Below are 11,444 nucleotides of genomic sequence, written 5' to 3' on the forward strand. Positions count from 1 at the left end.
AGGGGGAGAGGGAGGGGGAGAGGGAGAGGGAGAGAGAGAGGGAGAGGGAGAGGGGAGGAGGGGAGGTCCCCACGTGTGCTGCAGCAGTGACAACTGGGCAGTTCCTGCTTCTCTGAACATGAGTTCTGGCTTTTCAGAACAAACTTGCCTGTCCCACCATCCAAAAAAACCAAACACCCAACAAACTTTAAATGTAATCAACAATGAAGACATGAACCAATGCAATAGCCAAAATACAGTTAAAATCTCAATTTGGTTAAGTTATATGAATTTGGGCTTTGTTCCTCCTTTGATAGTTTAAAACCAAAGATAAACTAAAATAGTATGTCAAAGCAACCCAAAATCTCACATTAAATACAGGCCAATCCTACTCTTTTGATTCCAGAAATTTTTAAAAAGCAAGATTTTAACAAAAACAAAAAACCCTGAAACTTATAGAAACTCCTAGAACAAACCAGAAGGGAAAGTGTATATTTTTAGAGTGTGATAAACCTTCTGGTTATATAAGGTCTACACCCAAGATACCAGCATTTCAATCATCCTCTGACTAAAACATTAAAAAGTCCAAGGTAGACACGGACTTCCTCAGAGACACACAAAAGCAGACCATGCTCGCCGTGTGGGGATGGTGCTGGGAAGTCCATGTGGAGAGAAACCTGAGCAGGCATCCCATAAATCAGGCTACCATGGTGACAGGGGCCGCACGAGGCGAAACTGACGAAAATTCACCCACAAATAGAAAAACCTAGAACACATGCCCAAGAGATATGTCGCTAAAAGAGGACGATGAGAAATAACCCTATTCTCCAGGACGACACATCATCAACTTCAACTTCGTTTCAATGACTAACAGCATCAAAATGAGTGGCTCCAACAAAGTAGCTATAGAGAGAACCCTGGAGTTACCACACCCACCTTATAAAACTGTCCCCAAAAGAGCAGCTTAGCAGCCTCCAGCCCTCCCCATGCCCCCACCCGTTCCCCTCCTAAATTAGAAAGGAGGCCCTGGTGATCCTTATGTGTCACACACAGCAGTTACACGCAGCAGCAGGCGGAAAAGCTTCCCTCCCTGGCTAGCCTCTCTGGCCAGTCCCAAACTTCCCTCTGCCAACCTGGACCTCCACAGAGACTTCCTCTCCTGCACTGCAGTCCAGGTCCACCAGGCCAGGGAAGCACGGCCACACTCCCACCCGGACTCCTCAGAGACTTGGGGTGGGGGGGCCCAGGAAAGCTCACATAGCCACATGTCTCAGAGGGAAAGCTGGGGTTACTGGTTATTTATGTAAAAAGGAGTATCGGTTTTAATTAGGTGAGAAGAGGAAAGGCATAGAAACGAAATTACAGGGCCTGGACCAACATGAGAAAAATGCTTGCTGTATCCTGGAATCTTCCACTCAAGTTTTGTTTGGTGTGAGACTTGTAAATTATAGTTTCGATCCTTAACACACAAAGATATACGTATCCAATTTTAAAGGTCTGAAAATTACAACACAGGACCTTGTGGGATGCTGAGGGTCATTTTTATTCTCCTTCCATCGGGAACGGAAGGGCATGGAGCTCTGTGGGCTGGCAGACTTGGGTTTCAATTCCAGCTCGAGCCCTTACCAGCAGTGCAGCCTGGGGCAGGTCTCACTAGCAGCTAGGATCTTCATCCTAACACAGAACAGCATCGCCTGCTGGAAGCGGCAATTTGATTTTGTACGAGGAAAACGTTTATGAAACACGTGCACGGTACGTAGAGTCAGAGGCTTTCAGATGGCAGCCAGTGTTGTCAGTAGTGGAGATAAGTTAAGAGAAAGCCTTTCTTGGAGGATAGGACTGGTGTTAATGGCATTTGGAAAAAATAAACAAGATATCTTACATCTCATCCTATGACCTTACAAGCAGGTGACTGCTTCCTGGATGAACTTCTTCTAATTCCAAAGGTGTTATCCTACCCCTGACGACTAGGCGTTCTGGCCTCTCACTGCTCTGGGAGCAGCTGCTAAAGATCTAGATTAGAACAAAAGAGAGCATGGGAGGGCAGCGGGCCATCACAAGACTGCCAGCCATTCTAGTTTCCAAAAAAACAGCCCCATGTCCACACTGCAGGCTGTCACAGGAAATCTACAGTGATCCCCTCTCAACCCTGCACAAAAAGGTTTACAATCAAAGGTTTCCAGGAATGCATGTGGTTCAGGGGACAGGTCCCATCTCACTAATAGGCTGAACCCTTCAATGAGTCAGGCAACCAGCAGAGGTGAGACAGGACCTAATACGCAATGCCACGGGGGAGGAGAGAAATGCCTCACAGTGAATCCTGCCAATCTTGAAGCTCATGGACTGCAGTTAAATATTGGGAAAGAAACAGGTACACAGATCACAGACCAGCTAACAAAACGCTAAAACGTAATAACTGTACATGAAGCCTCCCTCATGAGAAACTGCTCTCGCAGAGCCAACCTACCAGGGGAAATCTGAACTGAACTGTCACATGAAGAAAATGTATGGCCTGGAAACCACTAAATTAGCACTGGTTCTCAAAGCTCCTAACCCAAGATATGCTAGGACAAGCGCAACAAAATGTAGATGGAGGTGAAAGAACTCTAAAATAAAGTGTGAGATATATGCTGCCTCTGTGCGATCTGGATTTATGAGCTAGTGATGGTCCTTTGCATGCCAGCTGTCATCACTGTGGTCCTAGAAAAGGCAGTGAGGGACGGAAAGAATTTCTAATCATGAATTTAAAAAAAAAAAAAAAAGCTACCTACAAACAAGAAACATCTATTCGCCTAGTACTAGACTAATCAGGAATTTATTCCAGGTATTTGGATGCCAAAATATTAAACAACTTATTTATTTACTTATTTTTTTAAGATTTTATTGGGGGAATCCGGGAAGGGAAACAGACAGGTTGCTGTCCTTTTGTTCTTCAGTCTAGTTGTGGAGGACGTCGCTTCACTGGCCCATGTTGGTATTATCATTGAGCTCTTCCTGGGTGAGGCAGTCTCTCGCCGGCCATTGGATGGTCGCTCACGGCGGCACACGGCAGTTCACGAAAGCTCACGCCCGCTTGCCAGCCAACCCCACTGCAGCCTACACCATCACTAGTGACTCACGGCAGCCCAGCTCCAGGTTGAGCTGTTGTTCAGCATCTTAGCTGTAAAGGGCAGTGTCACTGGCCCTCATGTGGGATTCAAACCGGGGACCTGCTGCTCAGAGCTGGCGTTCCAAGCCAACTCCTAACCAACGTGCCACTTGGCCGGCCCCAAAATATTAAACAATTTAAACTTTAGAGATTTTATTGTGTGAGTGAGACTAGTTAAGTAGAAATATTTATAGCATTCTAATCAAAATATTGTTCCCAATAACTGTGCATACCTTCAGAATAAATAGAGGGATTGGACCTCTTGGCACTTGTCATTTAAAGGTTAAACTAATAGTTATCCAAAAACGAATAAAATGTGTGTGTTACTGCTGCAGATCCTAGCACATCTGTCATGCAGAACAAGGATTAACTAAAAGTAAATGCAAGTAAGGAAACGTACAGCTTGCAGGATCCCAATTACCCAGGAGTGCCCTCAGCCATGATGGTGTTCAAAACCGGTGACAAGAAAAAAGGAATCCTTGAGATATAGATCAATGTGAGAACAGGAAGTGAAGTAAAAGGAATAAATGATGGAAAATGATTATATGTATATATATATATTGTTTTGACCAACCTTTTACAGACATTTCAGATACATAATTTCCAAATTAAAACATTTTGCCCTAAAGTGTACATGTGATTTATACATGTGACGTCATACATATTATACTAAGAGACATAGGTTATTTTAAAGTAGATTTCAAATATTAGTCTCTGATATATTCATTTGTTCCTTCTTGTATGGAAACAACCTATTCCAAAGTGGGGTGTCTTATGACTTTTAAGATCTATACATACATGTGCATACATGGGAGAAAAGACAGCAGGAAACACGATCTAAAAATACTCGAGGATTAGGCTTTTAAATTTGAATTGTGTTTTCCTCAATTCAAGGCTAGCTTTATTTCATGGTTATGAATGTTAAGTGGCGGGGGCTGACACTTTATGAATTCATTCATTAACCATCAATACTGTGAAACAGGTAGCTGCAAAGTCAATTATGTACACGAAGGCCGCAGAACAGGGGACCACAGATGCTCACATGATGCTAATTCAGGAACAAGCCCCATTCCCCAAAATGAGGCTAACCCCTAGAATTCCTTTTTTAACACCAGGAATGTTGAGACATTGCAGACCATCCTGCATGTACCACTCTCTCTCTCTTCTATCTGGACAGGAGCAAAATCCACTGGAGTGGAAAAATTTGAAGCACGAAAAATGGTGACTGTTCGTTTCTAAAGATAGTTTTGTTTTTAAGTCAGCGGACTCGACGTAGATGCTATGTGGATTCTCCCAAGTGAACACTTCTTCCAGAGCCCAAGGAAAGGACCTTTATTTCCCCATAAGTATCTTTCAAGTTTCCCTGGACTGCCCCTAGGAAGTCTCAAAAGTTTGGTCCCACACAAGGCAGTCTGAGTGACTACGATGATCTTTCAAACCTTTCCAAGAGAACACAGTTTGGCTCCAGTTTACCTAGAGAAATGACTCATATTGGATTTGGGTTTTGTTGGTAACTCGTGGTTTTTATTTGCAGTTCCTTAACTGTTCGCGAGGCTGACTTATTTACTTATTGGCCACTTGTACTTCTTTAAATTGTCTATTTGCCTATTTCCTTTTCGGATTGTTTTTCTTACTGACTTGAAGAAACTCTTTTTTATTATGTATATATTCATCTGTCTGATTTGTAGTAAATGTTCACTCCCAGGGTGTTGTTAGCTTTTTCTCTTGTTATGTTTTAAATTAACATACAGTAAAACTGGATTTCTTTTCTTTTGGTGTACAGTTCTATGAATTCTGATACATATAATCACCACCAACCACAACCAGAATACAGAACAGTTCCGTCATCTCCCCAAATGCCCCTCACACTGCCCCTCTGTAGTAGTTACACCCTCCCACTTCTAACTCCTGGCAATCAACCCATCTGTTCTCTCTCTGCTGTTCTGTCTTTGAGAATGTCACCCAGGTGGACCGTACAGTAGGTGTAGCCTCTTGAGACTGCCTTCCTTCACTCAGCAGAGGCTGAATGGATGTAACCGTTGGTCTGTTCGGAGCTATACTGGTTCAATGCTACCACCACCACCAGACAGCAAAGGGCCCCTAGCCGTTCCCAGCAGCAGGACAGGAAGGTGCAGCATACCATGTACCTGGTTCCTGGAACTGAAGGGAAAGCGGGGAGGGTCCACATAGCTGCCAGGACCCTGCAGGAACCCCTCCTTAAAAGAAACCAAGTGCAACCCATCACTGTCCATAAGAGGACTACACACTGTAGAACATAAGCCTGATTAACTCCCATGGACACCAGTAACCCAAAGGACCCTAGACCTAGAGTCCATTCTTTTTGTTTTCATTCAAGCTCCCACAGTCAGTGCAACTGCTCGACTAATTTCAGACAAAGCCCAAACAAGGTAATGCGTCCACAATACAAGCTGTGCTCTACAGATTCCTTCACAAGCCTCCGCAACCAGACAGGAGTAGACAGGTCGCTAATTCAAATCGTCAGTCATCTAAAATTCAAGTATACTATTCACCCAAATGAGGTTATACCTTTCCACAGCACACCTGGCACTGGACCCAATATTACAACTCACGATGAGAAACCCCAGAAGCTGCGCTGTTCCTCCACCTCCCCTCCGTCCGCCTCATGCTGGAAGTCTACACACTCTCACTCTCGTGCCCTGGACATATAACCTTCCCAGGGGTCAGGTGATTAATAACTTGGGTTTCAAGGGGCTTCCTTACATGGAGAGGGAATAACAAAGAGGAAATTAGGGTAGCAACTATTCAGTAAGCAAACGAAGTGTTTCCGTTGGTGGATGAGAAGTGAAAATGGGCCTTTATGGACTTGGTAACCATTAAACAGGAGAACAAGATTCCCCATAAATGAGAACGTTCATCTGCACATAAGGCTGAATAATGTCGAAAGGCTAGGAGGCTACACTGGAAATCGAGCCAGATACCTCCGCTCCCTCTTTGTAAACTGGCAGAGGTGGAGGGAAATCGGGGGCTGGTGGGGCTGGGCACCCTGAGGCAAAGGCCCTGAGAGGCAGCACCTCCACAGTGGGCACAGGGGGCAGGAGGCGGGAGAGGGCAGAGGGGAAGCAGCAGAAGCCAACACTGTGCAGGCCCTTGTCCCCTTTTTGCCTCTTTCCCCTCAGTTCAGAGGACAGTGACAGGAATTACAGAAGGGCTCAGCTGAGTCACCATCAGCCAGAACTCCTCAGTTCAACTCCTAAGAACATTCCTGAGGAGGACCCCCCGTCCATCCTCATCCCCTGGCCCCCTGCTCTGCTGAATGCTCAGAAGAATCTGGAGTAGAACAGGACACAGAAGTCTGTCCCACACCACCTGACCCCGCTGCTGCCTCCTTTTCCCAGCCCTGGGCCATCCTGGTCACTGCCCCCATCAGCTCAAATGGGGCTGGAAAGCATGCACGGGACATAAAAGACAGCATCTCCATCCACAAGACAAATAACGCAGACACCCCGTCAGTTCCCCTGAGTCCACACAGCCGAACACTCAGGAGAGAAAGAAATGAGAAGGAGCAAGGTCAGAGCGGCCACTGCATTCCACCAGGACACCGGGATTCTCACTCAAATCCATCTCTTTACTGGCCACAGAGTAGCTGCTGTTCCTGCCCAGGCACTGCTAAAAACGTGTCAAGACAATGCACTTAAGGAAATAAAAACCAATTCATTACAGAATTGAGGAGGAATGAAGGGGGATGTTAAAACTGCTTTTTATAGTAAAGCACAATTCATCCCTTTCAATATAAGTGATTTTACCAGGCCGTAAAGTGTGGCTATTGATTAAGAATTTGACTTTTCTCTGGAATTCTGCCAAGGATATGAGATAAAATTTTATTTTCTCAGTAGAGGAGTCAAGTACATAAACTTAAAATAAACATCATATACAGCTCATTTGGATTATGACAGCTTCAAACACATCTTTCAGTTTCAGTCAGAAAGAAACCCCAAATTTATCCTAACATTTAAAAGGTCTAAAAAGACCATCCTAATCACATATTCTTAATATATATTTCAAGAACATATTTAAACCACGTGCTTCATTTTGAACAGAACTATTGTCATTTAAATCTTGGTCATTATTTAAATGATTAAAATGGCTTCATTTAAATCTTCATTTGAATCTTGAATGGTTAAATTGCAGAGGGAAAAAGACAATACTCCCGCCAAGTCAATAAGTCTGTCCAGTCAATAAATCTGTAAGTCTGCTTAGAAGGTCTCAATGAAAAGTTTCTGTCAATGACTGCTTCACTGCTCTTTGATTTCTTGAAAGTCACTTCCAGGATTATTTTTAGCTATCTCTTTGCTTTCCTCTAAAATTGAGCCTCACTGTGCCACTGAAAAAGGAGAAACCAACATCCACTATCAAATTACATTTTCTTGAACCTCCCTTTACAAAATATAGCGGGTAACAAAGACCGACTTCGTAATACAATAATTATTACTGGTGCTCACAAAGACCAACGGTGCCAGGCTCTAAATATACACGGAGGCAGCCTGGCAAGCTTGAAGGCCAGCTACTTAAGCGGCGTTAGTTAGAAGCATAAATATGAAGAAAAGCTTCCCTTGATATTCTATGAGGAAACCATCATATCAAAACATGGAAAGATATGCATGCTGCTCCCTTCCTAAGTAACACTCAACTTTCTTCATCTATCCCATTGGAAAGAGAAGGGCTGCAGCCAAGAGTCCAAAATAAGATTTAATAATGAAAGAAACCAAGGACACTGGGCCACGATGCTTCAGGATAACCACACACCTTTATTCTCTGCACATTCATTTAATGCCAACCTAAAACATGCCGGGCAGGTTAAAAATAATGCATTTTATGTAAGCGCTCCCCCCCAACACACACACACACACTCTTGCAAGGTTAAATAGAGAGCTCTGAAAGAATGATTTATTGCCACAAGAATAGAGCCCCAAAATAGATTGGCAATAAAAGTGATTGGTCCCAGTGGGGTTGAGAACTAATGTAAGCGAAATCCTGGCCATGAGAGGCATCCGGGGGAAAAAATACCAGAGCGGGGAACGCATTTCCCGGCCCAGAGTTCCACTCTGAGCAAGTCACTCAACCTCCCTAAAAGCCTTCTGGAAAATAAATAAAATAACATAATAAAAAAACCGTGCTAGCTCCCATCTGTGATGCTTTTTTTTTGCTTTTGCTTTGAAATCTGCTTTATCTTTTTTGGTGCTGAGCTCTGTGCAAAGGAGAAAAGTGAGGTCTGAAATTCACTAACGCTTGCAGAAAACCTCAGCAGCCCTTCAACACACATTAACCACATTTTTCAGCTCAATCCAATTTAACACTAATTGACCTGCCTGCTAGTGCCAGATCTATAAAGGGGGATCAGGATTGCCAAAATGAGTACAAGTTTTTGTGCCATGGACCTGTGTGGAAAGTGAAATGACAGCATATGAGGTCAGACCTTGAGTGACATGGACAATGGGGGCCACGAGGCAGAGAGAAAGGGCAGTCATTGCTCTGAAGCTCTGAACAACCCAAAGAAAAGTGGAGAATCACTACCCATTTGGTGCTGGGGGGTCAGAGGGAACCACAGAATTCAAGAAAGCAAAACAACCCGAGCCATCTCCCCAGACCCCTCTCCAAGTGTGGGAGGCCTGTCCCCAGCACCCAACTCTGAACCTTGGCAGGTGACAGCACCCCTGCTTGAGCACTTCCAGTAGCGGAGACATCACACGTCAGCCCGTTCTATTCCTGACCTGTTCTAATTGTATAAAAGTCCTATTATGCTGAAGTCTTGCTCCTTCTTTCACCCAACCATGGGTACCAGTTTTCAATGTGTGACTACAAAGATAAAATTTAATGCAGAACAGACAAGGAATAAAAAGAAGGCAAGAAAATAAGGTGGAAAGGCAAACAGTCCCAGGGCTAAGAAATGAAAGGCAACCTTGTCTGGGTCACGTGGGCAACCTTCAGTACCAGGCTCAAAAACACCCTGGAAATGAGTTCACACCCTCATCTGTCCACCCCAGTCAATGAGAACCTCTTTTCTGTGTTTCTACATCTTAGGAAGGAATGTCAGATTTTACTGATGGACTGGCCTCTCCATTCAGCCATCCACATTCAATCATAACTGCCCAGGAGCCCCACCCACCTGAGCTAGTCTAACAGGTACACTCCCGACCAGGACCCTCCTGCTTGGTGGGCCCTGACTGTCCGAACCCCTCATCCTACTCCCACCAATCAGAGTGAACGGTCCTTCTCTACCCTCCGCTAGACATCACTGCCCTAGATGCTGGAGCCAAGATCTAGGTCAGGGATTCAGAGCTACCCAAAGGAGGGAAAAGCACTTTTAAAAGACGTTCCAGACTACCCCTGGGATGGGACAAGCGCAACTGCTGCCTAGTTAAATCTGCCCTGACTCTTGATTCCAAGTCAAACAATTAGAGGGGCGGTATGTCGATCGTCTTGGAGGGTGGAAGAAAGGAGCAAAGCAGTGAGCAGCACTGGCTGGTTCTGCCCCAAACTGAACATGAACAGGAGCCAGGGCCTAGGCATGGCCACCAACAGATTTATCTCCCCAGATAAATCCTGGGGAGAGCCACACTGACAGGGAGCAAGTCTTCTGTGGGCGTCCAGTCCAACCTGATGTCTTTGGGGGCTTTTATGAACATAAGAAGTGATTTCTCTACTATGTATATATAATAGAGACGTAAGAAAGTCTGGTCCCACAAGCACCAAAAATTCCATCTGCAGGGTACAGGAGCCTTTCTAACCGAGAGGAGCTGAATTCTGCACAGGATCTATTATTTTGTGACAGGTGGTAGAGTCAGAGAGAAGACAAGCTAGACTTTAGCTTCAGGGCATGAAGGGAAGACGACCCAGTTCTGCTATTAAGAGGTAACCACGGGGCTGCTCTATCCGGCTAGGTGCACCCAAAAAAAAAAAAAAAAAGGCTTGCATTTCAAGGAGTTCACGTTTTCTTAAACCTTTGCTTTCTGCAAAGACCTCACGGGGAGAGGGAGCACTAAGGAGTGTATCACCCCCAAGCTGACACTGTAGAGTCGGCATATGTCACTCCCAACCACAACCAATCTGTAAAACTGACTAAAAAATAACCCCGCCTGGCAAAGATCAAGAAATCGAGGGGGAAAACAGTACTAACCCAGGTATCCATCCACTAATACTGCTAACTTCTGCCTCTGACCGTCGCCCTCCCGCTGCAAATTGCTCCTGTGACCCAGATTACCGAGCTGATCTCACCGAATCTGGGTGGTGATTTTGAGAGAGGCCACGGAGAAACGCGAACCGCGGACTGACCCCCGGCGCGCGCCCTATGACAAGCCGCTCCTCCCAGCACCCCTGGCCCCGTCGACCTCCCAGGGGCCGCCGCCAGCAGCCCGCACACGCCCTGCGCCCGCCCCGGCCCCGCCCCGGCCCTCCCGCCTGGGCTCTCCGGAGCCGAGCCTGCATCCTCCTTGCCCCGCGCCTGGCCCGCTGGGCACTGCACTCCGGACGGCGGGCCTCGAGGCCGCCGCCGCCAGCTCCTTAGCAGCCGCCCGGACGCACGAGCAGACGGGACCGGGCGCGCGGACGCGGACCCGGCTCGCGCGGGATCTCGCCGGGGCAACAAGAGGCACTGCCGCGGGGGTCCCGGGGACGCCCTGTCACGCCCCCCGCGCTTCCTCCGGATCGCAAAGCTCGCCTCTCCCACCGCCACCCCCTCCTCGCCGGAAAGACACCTGGCAATGCCTCCACCTGCAAGCCGCCCAGGCGGTGCTCCGCGAGCGCCCGCCCTACGCCTCCCCCCAGGGCCACCACGTTCCCAGATGTCCCTTCCAGGCCGCCCCCGGAGACAATGGCTCGCTCACCCGCCTCCCGGCCGGCCGCGCTTCATCTCGGCCAAGTCCCCCCCCCGCACACACACACACACACACACCCCTGGGCAGCGGGTGCCATGGCTGCCCCCTTTCACAGAAGTGTAGACCGAGGCCGGCAAGGTGACAGGCTGGAGGACCGAGCTGAGAAACCTGAAAGCCAAGGGGGTCGAGGAGGGGCCAGGTACACGTCGGCCACCGAGACCGGCCCCAACACCAGCCCGCTTTCCCCGGCCCGGCCCCGCCGCACCGGTCCGTTCGGCCTCCGGGGCAGGAGCCTCCGCCCTCGCCGCCCCCTCTTCGGCCCTCCCGCGAGAGAGACAAAGAGCCGGCGCCCCAACCCGTGGAGCTGTGGCCGCCGGGGGCGGGAGACCAGAAGGTTTTCCCTGGGACGAGAGGCGGGCGCAGGGAAGAGCCGGTCGGCGGCGCGAGGGGCTGCGCGGCGGAGG

At 47.6% G+C, this 11,444-nt stretch overlaps 1 protein-coding gene across 1 annotated transcript in view; it reads right to left on the bottom strand.

Annotated features, from left to right (window-relative positions):
- The window catches only part of LOC109384663 (collagen alpha-1(III) chain-like), a 103,461-nt gene that overhangs the window by 86,495 nt on the left and 5,522 nt on the right, over window positions 1-11,444 (bottom strand). Inside the window, exons 2-3 of the mRNA XM_019646194.1 lie at window positions 11,246-11,430; window positions 10,382-10,980 (exon numbers count right to left, since the gene is read on the bottom strand). Of these exons, the coding sequence (XP_019501739.1) occupies window positions 10,382-10,980; window positions 11,246-11,430 (784 nt within the window). The remainder of the gene's footprint in view (window positions 1-10,381; window positions 10,981-11,245; window positions 11,431-11,444) is intronic.

The sequence above is a fragment of the Hipposideros armiger genome, unplaced genomic scaffold, assembly GCF_001890085.2.
Source record: "Hipposideros armiger isolate ML-2016 unplaced genomic scaffold, ASM189008v1 scaffold_98, whole genome shotgun sequence".
Lineage (NCBI taxonomy): Eukaryota > Metazoa > Chordata > Mammalia > Chiroptera > Hipposideridae > Hipposideros > Hipposideros armiger.